Source organism: Olea europaea, chromosome 10, assembly GCF_002742605.1.
Source record: "Olea europaea var. sylvestris chromosome 10, O_europaea_v1, whole genome shotgun sequence".
Classification (NCBI taxonomy): domain Eukaryota; kingdom Viridiplantae; phylum Streptophyta; class Magnoliopsida; order Lamiales; family Oleaceae; genus Olea; species Olea europaea.
In genome coordinates, this window is record NC_036246.1 from 7,178,608 (window position 1) to 7,197,755 (window position 19,148).

The 19,148-nt window shown below is 36.1% G+C and overlaps 3 protein-coding genes across 3 annotated transcripts; 2 read left to right on the plus strand and 1 right to left on the minus strand.

The window, feature by feature from the left end:
- Positions 1 to 3,197: 3,197 nt before the first annotated feature.
- LOC111401072 (G-box-binding factor 1-like) lies at positions 3,198 to 9,389 on the plus strand. The gene is made up of 11 exons (XM_023028614.1): positions 3,198 to 3,346; positions 3,447 to 3,611; positions 5,619 to 5,765; positions 5,914 to 5,961; positions 6,058 to 6,144; positions 6,241 to 6,330; positions 6,520 to 6,683; positions 8,149 to 8,203; positions 8,398 to 8,446; positions 8,523 to 8,740; positions 9,261 to 9,389. The coding sequence occupies exons 3-11, from the start codon at positions 5,706 to 5,708 to the stop codon at positions 9,372 to 9,374; spliced, it is 885 nt and encodes a 294-aa protein (XP_022884382.1). The 5' UTR covers positions 3,198 to 3,346; positions 3,447 to 3,611; positions 5,619 to 5,705; the 3' UTR covers positions 9,375 to 9,389.
- A 1,427-nt stretch (positions 9,390 to 10,816) lies between these two features.
- LOC111401071 (scarecrow-like protein 15) lies at positions 10,817 to 13,010 on the minus strand. Its single transcript, XM_023028613.1, has 2 exons — positions 11,886 to 13,010; positions 10,817 to 11,663 (listed from the first exon to the last, which is right to left on the minus strand). Exons 1-2 carry the CDS (start codon positions 12,840 to 12,842, stop codon positions 11,001 to 11,003), a joined length of 1,620 nt encoding a protein of 539 aa, XP_022884381.1. The 5' UTR covers positions 12,843 to 13,010; the 3' UTR covers positions 10,817 to 11,000.
- A 299-nt stretch (positions 13,011 to 13,309) lies between these two features.
- Positions 13,310 to 18,901, plus strand: LOC111401073 (G-box-binding factor 1-like). The gene is made up of 9 exons (XM_023028615.1): positions 13,310 to 15,213; positions 15,357 to 15,404; positions 15,501 to 15,587; positions 15,684 to 15,773; positions 15,963 to 16,126; positions 17,658 to 17,712; positions 17,907 to 17,955; positions 18,032 to 18,249; positions 18,773 to 18,901. The coding sequence occupies exons 1-9, from the start codon at positions 15,154 to 15,156 to the stop codon at positions 18,884 to 18,886; spliced, it is 885 nt and encodes a 294-aa protein (XP_022884383.1). The 5' UTR covers positions 13,310 to 15,153; the 3' UTR covers positions 18,887 to 18,901.
- The last annotated feature ends 247 nt before the right edge of the window (positions 18,902 to 19,148 follow it).

Here is a 19,148-nt window from a genome sequence, read left to right on the forward strand (position 1 = left end):
TTGTTTCTTGATCCATAGTCTTGATTTTTGAATTCCATTTTCTTGATTATTGATTGTGGGTATTTAATCTTCCACTTCAATAAGCTTTCTCTGATATTCTTGTATTGATGGGATAACACAAAGAATGAGAAATTACATATGAATTGGGGATCACAACTATATATATATATATATATATATATGTCTCTACACATATAATCCGGTTCACACTTTATTTATATATCCTAAGCCAAATTAATTAATTCTTTATTAGACCACTTTAATTTTGAACTTAACTTTATACACAATTAATTACATATATCGATCCACATGACATATTAAATAATTTCCCGACATACTGCTCACAGGTTTCTCTACATATCTAGTTTCAACCTTGATTCAGCTAAGAATTACTGGGTTGTGCTAATAAAATATACTTCGGACTTCTACATTTGCAACCAAATAAGATTGATCAAATTTCGAATTTTGCAAGTTACGAAATGTCCAGTAAGATTGAACATCTATTGGCATCTAAATTCGATTTATTATTATTTTTTTTAATCTGAGTGAATTACTTACACAAATAGCACGTCAAAAACACAAATTTTACCTCAAAATGACATTATATACGGTACAACTACGAATTGCAATAATGAATTTAAGTGAATCAAACTCGACATTTACACTTCAAAATGTGAATTTCGCCGACACCTTTTAAAATTTTAATATATGTTTGTATATCTTCTTTTCAAACAAATATTTTTCAATAAAATAATATTACATGTAAATAAAAAAAATTCCTTCTTCTTTAATCGCACATTCTTTCAAAAAGTATTATTTTATAATACATTTTATCAAAATTTCTCTTTAAAATGGATGTCAAACATGCACTTAAGAAACATAATACAAAATTTTACAATTACGTCAAATTAGACATTTATGCAACATTGATTTCTAAAATTCAAAACATCGAAATTTAGAAATTTCTAGTGTAGCTTTACAACATCAAAATTTCTATAGTTAGAGTCTTGTATTGCTCCGGGTGAATAGTGATGGCAACGGGGCGGGTTCGGGCCCCGCCCCACCTTAGACGGGGCAGGGACGGGTCGTGGCGCAAGACGGGGCAACTTTTTGTCCCATTTAATTTTTTTTTTTTAATTTTTTTTATATTTTCAAAGTTTCGAGTGATGTTATCATTAGAGAAAAAATACAAATTCAAAATGGATTTTTAACGGGTGAATTATCTAGAAATAAAATTATTTTTAATCTTTTTTTCCCCCTTCACCGGGCAGGTTCGGGGTAGCCCCGCCCCACAACGGGGTGCCCCCGACCCGTTTCGGGGCAGGGCAGATTTTATTGACATCCCTACGGGTGAACCCAAATAAAAAATAAAATTTTGTGATTTATTGACCAACTAGTGACATTGAAGATTTTGAGGTTGCTTCTCTGTTCGTAAAGCTCGATTGCTTAAATAGGGGCTATTGGGTATGGACTTGGTGATAGTTATGACAAATGACTGCCATGGTTGTGATGAAGCATGCCATTACTAATGATGAAGCTATTCTTATTCAGTGAAGAGGTGTGCTAGTTGGAGACACCCGGCCAATAGGGGACGTCACATCGCCCCTTGTTTGGACAACTCCTGTTCAAATAGAAAAGTTCATTAAGTATCAATTTGTTTCAAATTATTTCCTCATTAAAATGAAAAATATGATCGTTATTCATCATATTAAGTCATCAAATTTGAATTTTTATCTGTTGTATGGGGTTCGTAACGACTATGTTTTTCATTCTCATTCTTCCAAAAATGAGAAACAAACGGAGCGTAAGTGAATGTCGATGAAATGACGTTTGAAATAGAAAATAATTTTGGACTTCGAATAGTAATTTGCATATTAAAAATGCCTACTGTAATTTTAGCCAACTTTTAAGGCATAGAATCCATTTCTTGAAAAAAAAAAAAAAAAAATGACGATGGCTGCAAAATTTACAAATTTTGGCCATAATTCAAAATGGGGGTGACAAAAGAGGATATTTCATCCAATTTCCTCGTCCTTAGTCTAAGTGTGGGTTAAGAAAAATCTTTAGTTTATTGGAGTTGCTGTCCCTGACAAATCACAGAACAAATTTATCATGCTAGTTTGATTGGAGTAAGATCCCACTCGACAATCAACATGAATGATTGGACAGACCGACAGACCCACAAAGTACAAATTGAGTAGAACTGACTCCAGGCTCTCCACATGAAGACTTTGAAAATTTACATAATTTTACATCAAATTTTGTACCAAATTAAAATTTATTTCCAATCATTACACCAAATAATAATCTATTGTATTAAAAAATATATAGCACAAATGACACAAATATCCTTAATCAATTTATTTGGGAAAGAAAATAAAGGGTAAAAATGACTTTGGACCATTTGCACCAAAACCGTGCAAAATTTGGTATTGCATTGAAGTAGTTTTGCACTAATTTTTGGTGCAATTTGATGTTTTGGTACCACTATTGGAGATGGGATAATATGTACCCTATGCTACCCTTGAAATTAAATGCTAAAATAAATTATATCTTCAATATGTTCCTTAATGAGCATGCCTGTATATATTTTGACGTTTGAAACTTGATACAGGCACAAATTTATAAGTAGGTGACAATTCAAGATGAATGACCTATGCTTATTATGATATTCTATCGAACTATTTCTTAGAAGTGTTAAACGTAGACAAACTTTATTCATTAAAATTATGTTTTTAACCCAAATAAGTGAATAACTCTTCATATATTTTAATATGAGTTGGGACTTAAACAAAAGAATAATACTATGGTCCTATTTGAGTCGCATTCTTTCAAAAAATACATTTTTATACAGTGATTTGATATCATTTTAACCACATATTTTTTAATAAAATAATATTATACTTAAATTCAAAACTTTTCCTTATTTTTTAACCACACATTCTTATCACTCAACTATTTTAAAATATATTCTTTCAAAATAATATGGCTCAAACACACTATATTTCAAATTTTCTCTTGCGTCCTCTTCAAAGTTTTTTTTTTCTTTTTTTTTTTTAAAGGAATAGAGAGAAAAATTATCAAGTAATAAATAATGGTGGCCTTGTTCCCCAATAATTTAATTGAAGTGGGGGCAAATGCAATTAAATAAAGTTATCCATAGAGAGTAATCACGAGTCCTCAAAAACACTTGGTTGCCTAGTCATGCCTATCCATTCACTTTCTGCTAGCTGGATTCCTCTCTCTCCCTCACGTGTCACTTTCCAAACCCTACCCCTGCCCCAATTCCCACCCTGCGCCACCACAATTGACCTTTTAGAATTGCCGGAGATACAAAAGCCCGGCGGTAGATTCTGCAACTCCTTTTTTTTTTTTCCCCATTTTTTTTCTTTCTCGGAATTAGATGAATTAAGACAGAATTAATGTTGTCTTGTTTTGATGTGCAGATTTTTCGGTTTTATCTTCGTACCAGTACAAAGCTATACAATTAACCCTGAGGATTCTTCTTAGATCTGAGGAGAGGGGTGTTTTTGGCTTTATATTGATAATAATCCTCGTCCTCAATTCCACTTGGACTCCTCAAGTTCCACCTCACTAACTCTTCAGACCAGGTCAGTTTTCTTTCTCTTTCTCTCTCTTCATTTTTCTCTCTCTACTGTTTTACCCTTTTTACTATATATATTCGTATGCGCATAGAGCCACAGAGACGGAACCCTCCTCGGAGACAAATGGATTATTACTTTATCCTAATTTTTAAGAATTGAAGTGGATCTTCCAATGTTATACGTCTGATTTAAATTAGGGAGAACAGTTTTTTTTATATTTTGTTAATTCAAATGTTTCATTATGTAAAAGAATGTAGAAAAGCATATAATTAGCAGGTAAGTTACCGATAAACACCATGTGCAGCGTGTTAATAGACCATAGATGGAAGAAAGTGGGAAAACAATCAATGCAATTTGTGAGATCTTTTTCCTCTTTCGTATGAAGAAAATTGGATTTAACGATAGTTTTTTCAGATGGAATTTGGGTTCAGGTAAGGGCATTCTGCCACCTAAATTACTTGAACTTGGCTGAGATTATTTTAGTTGTAATAAATTAAAGTTACTTTTGGAAAAATAGTTGGTAAAAAAAGCTGTCATCAAAATTGTGATAATTCTCAATAGATGTATTCCATGACCTTTAATTTCTTCGTTAGTTGGCTATTATATCATCGTATCATTTTCACTGGAATAATTCAAGAGGAACTCGGCATCCATCTCAATTTTGTAGGAAATGAATTTACTCAATCTATTGATGAACTTATTTTATTATCGATAAATTAATAACCCTTCTAAAATAATAATTTTTCTTGGTCCCACCATTATTATTTTACCGAGATTTTGATGTATACATATTTCATACATAAAAGTCTGAGACTAAGGTAGAATGGAAAATTGTCAATTTTAGTTAGTAATATTTTTATAGTTTAGGATGAATGGCAAGTTCGCTATATTGATCCAGACTAATTATTTAGGAGAAGATTGCTTCTCTCTCAATCTATATTCTACATATTGCACGGTAAACTTCACTTTTGATTTACATTCATTTTATATTGCCAGTTGCATTTTCACCTATATTTTTTTAATTTTCTGGGATTGCGAAAGTATTGATATATGCTATCTAGTTAGTCTGTCCTATCCTAGTCGACAACCAAGTTATTTTAGTTTTCTTAAATGAAATGTGTCGTTCAGTACACTCTTTTACCCTACTTTTCCTGCTGGCCCCTTCCCCAATTTCCCCTCATAGAAGAAAGTTGGGGCTGTGGGGGACTTTGATTTGTTTGAGTTACAACTGTAGCATTTGGCATTTCAAATCTTTAACTGCACCGTGCATTCCTGCCTATCATTGACAATCATAAATTATTGCTCATGACATCAAGAATCAAGGCTTCTTCCTTTGTGGCTCTTCCACGTCTTACATTGACTACGAAAACACTTGCTAGCACTCATAAGGGATAGAGAGGATATAAGTATGTTACCCTACCTTGTTTACCAGAGGCATGAAGCATTTTGGAATGGAAATAGTAATTACTCAGATGGGTAGAAAACTAAGGAGTTATTATGAGATCTTCAGAAAAATAAAAAGAGAAGAGTAGTGGAAAGAATGAATTCAAAAAGTCTATGCGAGACTGAACCTAGATTGCCAATAGGTGTGAGAGTTCATTGATAATAAATGAAGCAAGTTACAAACAAACTGAGAAAGGATATTACAGGCAGGAGTGGAGAGAAATAGTTCCTCTATTGAATTGCTGCACAACTGTTGATTTCAATATTAAATGAGTTTTGCAGTAACTGTTGGTCACGTGGATGGAGATCTTATCCAGGCTTTATGCCATTAGATACTCGTTAATGCTTCTGGACTGATATGTCGTAATACAATTGTGAGAGACATCTTGGATCAGTTGAGCAGTTGCCAAGGCACTAATATAGATAATTTGTGAGAGACATCTTGGATCAGTTGGGCATTTGCCAAGGCACAAATATAGATAATAAAGAAGTGACCTTTTTTATTCATTTTACAGTAGATCTTGTACTCATTGAAAATACAATGAATTTCTCTGGTTTGATGTCAATCAGGTGCCTATCTTTTAATTGAGAATAGAAGATCTTATACTGAACAATTAAAGTGAGGGTAGACAATTGAGTCTACAATCTTCTGCTCTAATGGGCACTGGACATGAGGGTAGCCCTGCAAAGTCTTCCACCCCTGCTACTACTACTCAGGTTCTCTCTTTTATTATTTTGTATATCTTTGCATCTCGAGGGCAATTACGGTTATATAGTCCTTTATCATTTTTATGTGTTGGCTATTCCTCGAACTAAATGCAAGTCATCTGTTTTTATTTCCTTTTCTTTTCAATTGAATTTTCAGGAAGCACCAACTACACCTGCATATCCTGATTGGTCAAGCACTATGCAGGTTTCTGATGAAAGCTTTGGTCTTCATTTTTCTTTGATAATTATGTTTATATTATAATTTTTGTGTTGGCTTACTTGACACCCTTTCCTATTCCAGGCTTTCTATGGTGCTGGAGCTACTCCACCTTTCTTTGCTTCAACAATTACCTCCCCTACACCCCATCCCTACATGTGGGGAGGCCAGGTCATTATTCTATAATTTTGATTTCTAGACCTACCCCTTTAGGACCTTTAGAGCATATAGAACACCTTACCATAATATTGCTCAATTGCATTTCAGCATCCTCTGATGCCACCTTATGGGACTCCAGTTCCATATCCAGCTATATATGCTCCTGGGGGAGTCTATGCTCATCCCAATATGGCCACGGTAATTGAGATGCACAAAGTTTTAGTAATTAGTTGTTGGTGTCATTTTGTAAACTAAAGTTGAATACTGTAGTTTTTATGCTATTCTGTCAACTATTTGAGCACGATATCCTTACGGTCTTTTAATCAAGCACCGTTTCAGTAGATGTGGAAGCTCCAATTATATCGGTCTTTTATGCTTTCTTTACAGACTCCAACCACAATACTCGGAACTGCAGAAGCAGATGGAAAAACAACAGAGGCGAAGAACCGTGTTTCAAGCAAAAAATCCAAGGGTACTTCAGGAAACCATGGAAAGACTGGAGATGGTGGGAAATCTGCTTCAGGCTCTGGAAATGATGTTGCAACACAAAGGTGCTTTTGGACAGATTTACTGCTAGATATATTATCTTACTCATCACAAACTTTGTCTGTTACCCTTTGGGCACGTTTGGTGCACCATATAGGATTAAGGGGATAGGATTAGGAGGGAGAGGATTAAGGTGGATCAGAGTGGATTATTCTAATACCGATGTTTGATTTTACATCGTATTAGAAAAACTTACCAGTATTATAACTAAAAACACAAAAATTATTAAAAAAATTTACTTAAAAATAAATTTTCTTACTTATACGTAAATTTTCTTATGAGTATTTTGTTACTTATAAGTGAATTATTACTTATAATTATTATAATTTTAAGTAAACTTCTTACAAGTTTATTATTCCTTATAAGTGATTTTTACTTAAAAGTTATATAGTAACTTACAAATAATTTTTTTTTTACTTATGAGTAATTCTTTGTACCTGCAGACGATTTGACCAACCCTGCTCCTGCTACGACATTTGCACATTTAGATGCTAGGAAACTCAATGGAATTCATAACTTTTTCAATCTTTATTTTTCCCTTTTCTTTTTATTGTCTGAATATTCAGGAGCTAAGACCACTTAAAAGTGAAATGTTTAGTTCTTATTTTCATTTTTTTCCTTAATCATAAAACGGTGAAACAGTCTTCAGGAACCTAACTATCTTTCCTAAAAGCCGAGGCTTGGGGGTGATTGAATCCCACAACTATTAGACTCTAATAATACCCCACGGCCCCAAATTCAACATTCATGGCGGCCTACTCCAAGTCGACTTGAGCTTTTGAGAGAGATGGTTGGGTCTCAGCAATTAGTATCAGAGCAGATTCACGTCACAGGTTCAAATTCTGGAAAGGGCGACCCAAGCCAAGTGTTGAATACTAGCAGCTATGGAAGGGTCTGTCGGGCAAAGGGAAGGTCGTCTTGGAGTGGGCCGTGGGGTATTGTTAGGGTCTAATAGTTGTGGAATTCAATCACCCTCAAGCCTGAACTTTTCGGAGAGATGGTTGGGTTCCCATTAAGAAGTTATACAGTCATAGGTATAAACCCTCCTCAAATAGCGTATTACTTTGGTTGACTTCTAGTTATTAATTGTACCAAACACTGGATAAGGATTAAATGAATCCTTATCCAGTCTAATACAATGCGCCAAATGTGCCATTAATATGTATTAAATGTATACTGTTAGATTTAGTGGCAATTTAGTGCTTGTTTGTGCCCCATTATTTGTGAATAATGTTTTATGAAATAGTGATTGATGTTGAAATGTGTAGTTAAAAAAGAAGGAAAAGTTTTTGATTTACATATAATATTATTTTAATGAAGAATGTGTGGTTGAAAATGAGTACTGTAGAAAAAATAATGTGATAGAAACAAAGCCTTAGTGTCTTATTCATTGTAGATTTACTCTTTTCCATATTCTTGTGATTTGTTGATTATCATAATGTATGATTGTAAAGATTTGCTCATGAACAGCGCTGATAGTGGAAGTGAAGGTTCATCAGATGCAAGTGATGAGAATGATAACCAGGTATGTATCTCTGGTTTAGTTGATAAAATCTTACTTCACTCCAGTGTTCCAAGAGTCTGACAAATCCCTGAAACTTGATTCTGGGACCTATGGTAGCAAATAGCTGACTCTTACATTGACGTGGCTCAGTCAAGAAAGAGCAAATATGATATGCCACATTTCATACTAAAAGCCAATCTGATTTGATATTTTAGGAATATTCTGCAACCAAGAAAGGAAGTTTTGACCTGATGCTTGCTGATGGTAAAAATTTTTGCTTGTCCACCTTGTCCTGGTTCCTTGTGTTGTTCTCAGTCTGACCAGTCTGTTAATTCATCAGGAGCACATTCACAGAACTCTGGTCTGGCTAACTTCCAGAATTCAGTACCAGGGAATCCTGTAGTTTCTATGCCTGCAACTAATCTGAATATTGGCATGGACTTATGGAATGCATCGTCTGGTGGTTCTGGGGCTATGAATTTGCGACCCAGTCAGCCTGGTGTTTCGCCAACTGTTGCTCCATCTCAATCTGGCATGATGAATGATCATTGGATTCCAGTATGTTAACTCACCTTTTAATGTTTCCATATCATAAAGGATTACTTTTTGTTTAATTTTTTTTGTGGTGTGCCTGTTGAGCGAACTGTATTTTGATTCAGTGGAGAAATTTGATAACCTTATTTGATTCTACTTGGTTAATTCTGAAGCTGTAACCCACTGTTTCCATTACCAACAGATTGTACGAGTTAATAAATTTGTTCCTTAAAATAACTGCCTGAGTTTTTCTAGGCGGTGTGTTGGAATTTGGCTTCTCTCTTCGAAGTAATGATTTTGTTCCACTAGATATCCATGTCAGTTGTCAATTTTCTTCCAAAGTTATGATAAATAACAATCATGGAGTTCTCTAATTTCCACTTTTAGGCATTTCGAGGACCAAAAGTTGGACTACCATTTATTACTCCCACCCAAAAAATACGGAAGAAAAAGGGGGGAAAATAACGAGGATTACCAAGAAACAAATGTGTTTGGCAAAATATGCATACCAGATCTCAAGTAGATTTTGAACTTCAATTTACAGGATGAACGAGAACTGAAAAGACAAAAGAGAAAGCAATCTAATCGGGAGTCTGCTCGGAGATCAAGATTACGGAAGCAGGTTTGCCTTGCTTTCCAGTTTTCAATTTTACTTTGATGTTTCCTCAATAAAATCTTCTGTTATGGTGTGTTAATATATGCATGTGCTCCCTACTTCCCCCAAGTACTGTTACTTGTGAGTTGAGTTTAGAACAGAAGGAATGGTTTGGAATAGTAAAGTATAATTAGCTAATCATCTGTTATCTCAATTAAGAATCTTTTTTCTATTGTTAATTCTACTTAGACAATGAATAAAAAATAAACTTGAAGCAAAAATTCTTGTTTTCATTCATAATATTTGGCTGACCCCCAAGTTCAGGGCATGCTATTATTTAATGTAATATTAGTACATGCTTTATTAGATTGCATGATATTTGGCTGAACCTAGTCTACTGGAGGCAAGGTTTAGCCGTTTCTTGTTTTGTGTTAGAGATGGCACAATATTGAAATTACTTCCTAATTTCTAATATTGCTGGAAATTGTAGTGGCCATAGGATCAGACTAGTTCCCGTGGGTCGCCTACCATCTCTTGGTTACCATTGTAGGCTTGTAGCTAAAGTTTTACTTTTAAAAGTAGACTTGAGACATGCCCTTGAGCTTTCTTGGACATCTTCATCCTCGTAAAGTGCCTGACTGTGATACTAGTATCTGCCTTCATGCTTCAAAATTCACAGCCTTGACATCTTTCTCTTGAATTAATCTGATTGTTATCTTTTTATGTAATTCTTTAGCCACCCCCCCCACCTACCAAAATAATAATAATAATAATAAATAGATAAATAAATAATTGTTCTTTTATATTATCATTCTTGATTCTTGAGGGGAAATCGCATTTGAAAAAACTGCTGGTTGATCATTATGGATTAAATAAACATTTATGCAGAAGTTTGGAAATGTGCTCTTTAAGCGGTCTTTCACTTTTGATCTAATGCCCTTATCACAATGCACACACAAGAAATAGAGTCTAATCACTTAGATTTTGTTGCTGATACAGGAAGAATTAACAAGGGTGTGTGGGCCCGAGGCGGTATCTAAACTGGAGAACAGCAACTCGGTTAATCATATTCAGTCTCGTGGCGATGAAGGTAACTGTTAGAGCAGGATGCTGAGAGTAGATTATGCTGTTTACAGCCCGGAGAGTTTCTTGACTTAAAGCTCAATCAAGTAAAGGATGTATTTTTGCTATAGACTTGAGAAAGTTTCTCGTTGTCTACTTATCTACTTATTAGCTGTAACATCAATCTGTGTTCGTCCAGTGTCGTTAAATATCAAAAATTTTACTGTTATTAAAGCAATTAGTCGAGATCGTGAGCTTGTTTAGCATGGAGTTAGCAGTTGGAATGTCTAATTAAACAACAATTTTGTCCAAAGTATGAATTCAAGAAACATAAAATGAAAAACTAATCAGAGTGACTGTTGAAGCGAACTTCACGAGTTGGGATGCATTCGAATTTCTTTTTCATTATACTCTAATCGATATGGACGAGAACATTCAGGCACTTGCTAGGAAAACTACCATTTTTTATTTCTCTTGTAATGATCTGGAATTTCTTCTTTTACCATATAAATTACACAAAAACATAAAGCGGCCAGGATTAATATACCCATTTCTAACCTAATTCAATTACTTCAAACAAGCATTTTTAGGAGGATTATTGCAGCTAATTATCGTAGTACTTATTTCCTAATACCTCCAAGCTGATGTGGCAACAAGTGGCCTATTGCGCCAGCAAAGCAGCATCTCCTCCTGCCGTTTTGCCACGTGGAATCCCCTGACTTTTGCTCCCCTTAGTAAACACTCAGCTTGAAAGTCAGCAAACTGGCTCAGCCCCACCTGCCTCAGTCCTGCTGCCACAAGCGCCTCCCTCCACGGCTTTCTGCCGCAGCCGGCCGCCTCCATAATCTTAGGTAGAAACACATAAGTCTCGATCTTTCTTATCCAATCGTCACCTCCACCACCACCACTGACATTTGCAGCCTCCAGTGACTCAAATAAAGTGGAATAAAAATCTAGACCATCGATCACAGCCTGGTGATACGACGGTGCTTCAAATCCCACCTGCACTTCATTCTCCACGTGCACCACCACAAGTGGTGAAATTCTGCGGAGATCATTGAGAAACCCTGTCCCGACATGCTGGAATATTGCTGGAGATAAAAGAACCGCAACATTTTCCCCATCCATCAATTTGATGGCCTCGAAAGATGAAGACTCAAAGTTACTTATCGGAACAAAGTCTATATCGACCCTAATATTCAGCTCACGTGCAAACTGAGACAAATTCTCTCTGATCAGCCTTGCTTCCGTTGCATACTCTTCAGGAACTATAGCTGTAATTCGAAGCAGGGCTGGGATGGCTTTACCCGACCCAGCTTTATCAGCTAGCTCTTTCAAGAACGAAGCCCATTGGTTGCCAAGCCCGATATCAAAGTCAATGATGTGGACATGAGTGCAGCCCTCTAAGGCTTCAAGCACCGCTTGGTTAGCCGTACAGCTTGAGAACATGGGAATTGGGGAGATGACAGAGAACATTTTCTGTGCTTTGATGGTAGCTGTAATTCGAAGCAGGGCTGGGATGGCTTTACCCGACCCAGCTTTATCAGCTAGCTCTTTCAAGAACGAAGCCCATTGGTTGCCAAGCCCGATATCAAAGTCAATGATGTGGACATGAGTGCAGCCCTCTAAGGCTTCAAGCACCGCTTGGTTAGCCGTACAGCTTGAGAACATGGGAATTGGGGAGATGACAGAGAACATTTTCTGTGCTTTGATGGCCTGGATGATCTCTGAAGAGCTGGCAGGGCGAGTCCGTCGAGTCAACCCGGAGAGTAGGGATTGGAGGGCTTCTTTGAAGTAGAAGGCAGCTCTCTGGAGGGGTTTTCCGGTGGGAGACCTCAGCTGCTGATTGAGACGTGCCAATGATAACTGCCCAACTTGTGGCGAGTTGGTCTCAAAGCACTCAGCAAGTCGGATTAACTCATCTACGTATTCGAATCCCACGTTCAAGTTATTGTTATTCAAATTTTGGATTTCTCCAGATAGCTCAAATGGGTGGATGATATTATTGCTATGACTCAAAGGTGCAGTAGTGATGATATCAGAGGAAAGACTAAAATCAGATGGCTCAACCTGAGTTGATGAATCAAAGGAGCTTACAGATATGAACTCGGGGATCGATGCATACTGCTGATCAGAGAGAGTGCCGAGTTGAGAAGCATGTTTTGAAACAGGGATCAAATCGTCATCCAAACCCAAATCCCAATCCTCAAACTGGTGGCTCAGCGGAAGATCTCCCAGTTGAAGAGGATCGTCAGGAATTGTTGAAATACCAGATGTGGTACAATTCGATATGGCGTTTTTGGCAACAGGAATTGGGCTTCCGTAGAGTTCAAGAACCGATTTTGGCTCGTAGGGAGAGATCGTGGGGGCGGTGTTGCCCAGAGAAGTGGTGGTCCAGGTGGTCGTAACCACTGGTTTCGAGTTCAATGATTGGTTATTGTGATTATTTCCAGAAAAGGATACTTTCATTTCTCGAAAAGGAGAAAAAGAAGGCGAACAAAACCCTAATGATAATCTAGGTAGCTAAGAGTATTCCTCTCTTACAATACAAAGTTTTTGTTGATCTTTCAATGGCTTTATGTGTTTCCTATGGTAGAAGTTGAAAATGCCAGGGGGCTTTTTGGTGGTGATGATTCTTGCTTTTTTATCTTAGCGTGCATGGGTTGTATAACGAAGCTTCAGACCAGGTCAGTTTTCTTTCTCTTTCTCTCTCTTCATTTTTCTCTCTCTACTGTTTTACCCTTTTTACTATATATATTCGTATGCGCATAGAGCCACAGAGACGGAACCCTCCTCGGAGACAAATGGATTATTACTTTATCCTAATTTTTAAGAATTGAAGTGGATCTTCCAATGTTATACGTCTGATTTAAATTAGGGAGAACAGTTTTTTTATATTTTGTTAATTCAAATGTTTCATTATGTAAAAGAATGTAGAAAAGCATATAATTAGCAGGTAAGTTACCGATAAACACCATGTGCAGCGTGTTAATAGACCATAGATGGAAGAAAGTGGGAAAACAATCAATGCAATTTGTGAGATCTTTTTCCTCTTTCGTATGAAGAAAATTGGATTTAACGATAGTTTTTTCAGATGGAATTTGGGTTCAGGTAAGGGCATTCTGCCACCTAAATTACTTGAACTTGGCTGAGATTATTTTAGTTGTAATAAATTAAAGTTACTTTTGGAAAAATAGTTGGTAAAAAAAGCTGTCATCAAAATTGTGATAATTCTCAATAGATGTATTCCATGACCTTTAATTTCTTCGTTAGTTGGCTATTATATCATCGTATCATTTTCACTGGAATAATTCAAGAGGAACTCGGCATCCATCTCAATTTTGTAGGAAATGAATTTACTCAATCTATTGATGAACTTATTTTATTATCGATAAATTAATAACCCTTCTAAAATAATAATTTTTCTTGGTCCCACCATTATTATTTTACCGAGATTTTGATGTATACATATTTCATACATAAAAGTCTGAGACTAAGGTAGAATGGAAAATTGTCAATTTTAGTTAGTAATATTTTTATAGTTTAGGATGAATGGCAAGTTCGCTATATTGATCCAGACTAATTATTTAGGAGAAGATTGCTTCTCTCTCAATCTATATTCTACATATTGCACGGTAAACTTCACTTTTGATTTACATTCATTTTATATTGCCAGTTGCATTTTCACCTATATTTTTTTAATTTTCTGGGATTGAGAAAGTATTGATATATGCTATCTAGTTAGTCTGTCCTATCCTAGTCAACAACCAAGTTATTTTAGTTTTCTTAAATGAAATGTGTCGTTCAGTACACTCTTTTACCCTACTTTTCCTGCTGGCCCCTTCCCCAATTTCCCCTCATAGAAGAAAGTTGGGGCTGTGGGGGACTTTGATTTGTTTGAGTTACAACTGTAGCATTTGGCATTTCAAATCTTTAACTGCACCGTGCGTTCCTGCCTATCATTGACAATCATAAATTATTGCTCATGACATCAAGAATCAAGGCTTCTTCCTTTGTGGCTCTTCCACGTCTTACATTGACTACGAAAACACTTGCTAGCACTCATAAGGGATAGAGAGGATATAAGTATGTTACCCTACCTTGTTTACCAGAGGCATGAAGCATTTTGGAATGGAAATAGTAATTACTCAGATGGGTAGAAAACTAAGGAGTTATTATGAGATCTTCAGAAAAATAAAAAGAGAAGAGTAGTGGAAAGAATGAATTCAAAAAGTCTATGCGAGACTGAACCTAGATTGCCAATAGGTGTGAGAGTTCATTGATAATAAATGAAGCAAGTTACAAACAAACTGAGAAAGGATATTACAGGCAGGAGTGGAGAGAAATAGTTCCTCTATTGAATTGCTGCACAACTGTTGATTTCAATATTAAATGAGTTTTGCAGTAACTGTTGGTCACGTGGATGGAGATCTTATCCAGGCTTTATGCCATTAGATACTCGTTAATGCTGCTGGACTGATATGTCGTAATACAATTGTGAGAGACATCTTGGATCAGTTGAGCAGTTGCCAAGGCACTAATATAGATAATTTGTGAGAGACATCTTGGATCAGTTGGGCATTTGCCAAGGCACAAATATAGATAATAAAGAAGTGACCTTTTTTATTCATTTTACAGTAGATCTTGTACTCATTGAAAATACAATGAATTTCTCTGGTTTGATGTCAATCAGGTGCCTATCTTTTAATTGAGAATAGAAGATCTTATACTGAACAATTAAAGTGAGGGTAGACAATTGAGTCTACAATCTTCTGCTCTAATGGGCACTGGACATGAGGGTACCCCTGCAAAGTCTTCCACCCCTGCTACTACTACTCAGGTTCTCTCTTTTATTATTTTGTACATCTTAGCATTTCAAGGGCAATCATAATTATATGGTCCTTTTATCATATTTATGTCTCAGCTATACTGCAAACTAAATGCAGCTCATCCTATTTCCCCCTTTTTTTAATTGAATTTCAGGAAGCACCAACTACACCTGCATATCCTGATTGGTCAAGCACTATGCAGGTTTCTGATGAAAGCTTTGGTCTTCATTTTTCTTTGATAATTATGTTTATATTATAATTTTTGTGTTGGCTTACTTGACACCCTTTCCTATTCCAGGCTTTCTATGGTGCTGGAGCTACTCCACCTTTCTTTGCTTCAACAATTACCTCCCCTACACCCCATCCCTACATGTGGGGAGGCCAGGTCATTATTCTATAATTTTGATTTCCAGACCTACCCCTTTAGGACCTTTAGAGCATATAGAACACCTTACCATAATATTGCTCAATTGCATTTCAGCATCCTCTGATGCCACCTTATGGGACTCCAGTTCCATATCCAGCTATATATGCTCCTGGGGGAGTCTATGCTCATCCCAATATGGCCACGGTAATTGAGATGCACAAAGTTTTAGTAATTAGTTGTTGGTGTCATTTTGTAAACTAAAGTTGAATACTGTAGTTTTTATGCTATTCTGTCAACTATTTGAGCACGATATCCTTACGGTCTTTTAATCAAGCACCGTTTCAGTAGATGTGGAAGCTCCAATTATATCGGTCTTTTATGCTTTCTTTACAGACTCCAACCGCAATACTCGGAACTGCAGAAGCAGATGGAAAAACAACAGAGGCGAAGAACCGTGTTTCAAGCAAAAAATCCAAGGGTACTTCAGGAAACCATGGAAAGACTGGAGATGGTGGGAAATCTGCTTCAGGCTCTGGAAATGATGTTGCAACACAAAGGTGCTTTTGGACAGATTTACTGCTAGATATATTATCTTACTCATCACAAACTTTGTCTGTTACCCTTTGGGCACGTTTGGTGCACCATATAGGATTAAGGGGATAGGATTAGGAGGGAGAGGATTAAGGTGGATCAGAGTGGATTATTCTAATACCGATGTTTGATTTTACATCGTATTAGAAAAACTTACCAGTATTATAACTAAAAACACAAAAATTATTAAAAAAATTTACTTAAAAATAAATTTTCTTACTTATACGTAAATTTTCTTATGAGTATTTTGTTACTTATAAGTGAATTATTACTTATAATTATTATAATTTTAAGTAAACTTCTTACAAGTTTATTATTCCTTATAAGTGATTTTTACTTAAAAGTTATATAGTAACTTACAAATAATTTTTTTTACTTATGAGTAATTCTTTGTACCTGCAGACGATTTGACCAACCCTGCTCCTGCTACGACATTTGCACATTTAGATGCTAGGAAACTCAATGGAATTCATAACTTTTTCAATCTTTATTTTTCCCTTTTCTTTTTATTGTCTGAATATTCAGGAGCTAAGACCACTTAAAAGTGAAATGTTTAGTTCTTATTTTCTTTTCTTCCTTAATCATAAAACGGTGAAACAGTCTTCAGGAACCTAACTATCTTTCCTAAAAGCCGAGGCTTGGGGGTGATTGAATCCCACAACTATTAGACTCTAATAATACCCCACGGCCCCAAATTCAACATTCATGGCGGCCTACTCCAAGTCGACTTGAGCTTTTGAGAGAGATGGTTGGGTCTCATCAATTAGTATCAGAGCAGATTCACGTCACAGGTTCAAATTCTGGAAGGGGCGACCCAAGCCAAGTGTTGAATACTAGCAGCTATAGAAGGGTCTGCCGGGCAAAGGGAAGGTCCTCTTGGAGTGGGCCGCCGTGGACTTTGGATTTGGGGCCGTGGGGTATTGTTAGGGTCTAATAGTTGTGGAATTCAATCACCCTCAAGCCTGAACTTTTCGGAGAGATGGTTGGGTTCCCATCAATAAGTTATACAGTCATAGGTATAAACCCTCCTCAAATAGCGTATTACTTTGGTTGACTTCTAGTTATTAATTGTACCAAACACTGGATAAGGATTAGATAGGATTAAATGAATCCTTATCCGGTCTAATACAATGCGCCAAATGTGCCATTAATATGTATTAAATGTATACTGTTAGATTTAGTGGCAATTTAGTGCTTGTTTGTGCCCCATTATTTGTGAATAATGTTTTGTGAAATAGTGATTGATGTTGAAATGTGTGGTTAAAAAAGAGAAAAAAGTTTTTGATTTACATATAATATTATTTTAATGAAGAATGTGTGGTTGAAAATGAGTACTGTAAAAAAAATAATGTGATAGAAACAAAGCCTTAGTATCTTATTCATTGTAGATTTACTCTTTTCCTTAGTATCTTATTCATTGTAGATTTACTCTTTTCCATATTCTTGTGATTTGTTGATTATCATAATGTATGATTGTAAAGATTTGCTCATGAACAGCGCTGATAGTGGAAGTGAAGGTTCATCAGATGCAAGTGATGAGAATGATAACCAGGTATGTATCTCTGCTTTAGTTGATGAAATCTTATTTCACTCCAGTGTTCCAAGAGTCTGACAAATCCCTGAAACTTGATTCTGGGACCTATGGTAGCAAATAGCTGACTCTTACATTGACGTGGCTCAGTCAAGAAAGAGCAAATATGATATGCCACATTTCATACTAAAAGCCAATCTGATTTGATATTTTAGGAATATTCTGCAACCAAGAAAGGAAGTTTTGACCTGATGCTTGCTGATGGTAAAAATTTTTGCTTGTCCACCTTGTCCTGGTTCCTTGTGTTGTTCTCAGTCTGACCAGTCTGTTAATTCATCAGGAGCACATTCACAGAACTCTGGTCCAGCTAACTTCCAGAATTCAGTACCAGGGAATCCTGTAGTTTCTATGCCTGCAACTAATCTGAATATTGGCATGGACTTATGGAATGCATCGTCTGGTGGTTCTGGGGCTATGAATTTGCGACGCAGTCAGCCTGGTGTTTCGCCAACTGTTGCTCCATCTCAATCTGGCATGATGAATGATCATTGGATTCCAGTATGTTAACTCACCTTTTAATGTTTCCATATCATAAAGGATTACTTTTTGTTTAATTTTTTTTGTGGTGTGCCTGTTGAACGAACTGTATTTTGATTCAGTGGAGAAATTTGATAACCTTATTTGATTCTACTTGGTTATTAATTCTGAAGCTGTAACCCACTGTTTCCATTACCAACAGATTGTACGAGTTAATAAATTTGTTCCTTAAAATAACTGCCTGAGTTTTTCTAGGCGGTGTGTTGGAATTTGGCTTCTCTCTTCGAAGTAATGATTTTGTTCCACTAGATATCCATGTCAGTTGTCAATTTTCTTCAAAAGTTATGATAAATAACAATCATGGAGTTCTCTAATTTCCACTTTTAGGCATTTCGAGGACCAAAAGTTGGACTACCATTTATTACTCCCACCCAAAAAATACGGAAGAAAAAGGGGGGAAAATAACGAGGATTACCAAGAAACAAATGTGTTTGGCAAAATATGCATACCAGATCTCAAGTAGATTTTGAACTTCAATTTACAGGATGAACGAGAACTGAAAAGACAAAAGAGAAAGCAATCTAATCGGGAGTCTGCTCGGAGATCAAGATTACGGAAGCAGGTTTGCCTTGCTTTCCAGTTTTCAATTTTACTTTGATGTTTCCTCAATAAAATCTTCTGTTATGGTGTGTTAATATATGCATGTGCTCCCTCCTTCCCCCAAGTATTGTTACTTGTGAGTTGAGTTTAGAACAGAAGGAACGGTTTGGAATAGTAAAGTATAATTAGCTAATCATCTGTTATCTCAATTAAGAATCTTTTTTCTATTGTTAATTGTACTTAGACAATGAATAAAAAATAAACTTGAAGCAAAAATTCTTGTTTTCATTCATAATATTTGGCTGACCCCCAAGTTCAGG

What these genes read in the sequence shown, in the direction of transcription:
- LOC111401072 (XM_023028614.1), top strand. Translation starts at nt 5,706, where the DNA reads ATGGGCACTGGACATGAGGGTAGCCCTGCAAAGTCTTCCACCCCTGCT. An exon ending in ATTGGTCAAGCACTATGCAG is followed by an intron (nt 5,962 to 6,057) that starts GTTTCTGATGAA and finishes TTCCTATTCCAG; the next exon opens with GCTTTCTATGGTGCTGGAGC. An exon ending in CTCATCCCAATATGGCCACG is followed by an intron (nt 6,331 to 6,519) that starts GTAATTGAGATG and finishes CTTTCTTTACAG; the next exon opens with ACTCCAACCACAATACTCGG.
- LOC111401071 (XM_023028613.1), bottom strand. Translation starts at nt 12,842, where the DNA reads ATGAAAGTATCCTTTTCTGGAAATAATCACAATAACCAATCATTGAAC. An exon ending in CGGGTAAAGCCATCCCAGCC is followed by an intron (nt 11,664 to 11,885) that starts CTGCTTCGAATT and finishes GCCATCCCAGCC; the next exon opens with CTGCTTCGAATTACAGCTAT.
- LOC111401073 (XM_023028615.1), top strand. Translation starts at nt 15,154, where the DNA reads ATGGGCACTGGACATGAGGGTACCCCTGCAAAGTCTTCCACCCCTGCT. An exon ending in CCTACATGTGGGGAGGCCAG is followed by an intron (nt 15,588 to 15,683) that starts GTCATTATTCTA and finishes ATTGCATTTCAG; the next exon opens with CATCCTCTGATGCCACCTTA. An exon ending in CTCATCCCAATATGGCCACG is followed by an intron (nt 15,774 to 15,962) that starts GTAATTGAGATG and finishes CTTTCTTTACAG; the next exon opens with ACTCCAACCGCAATACTCGG.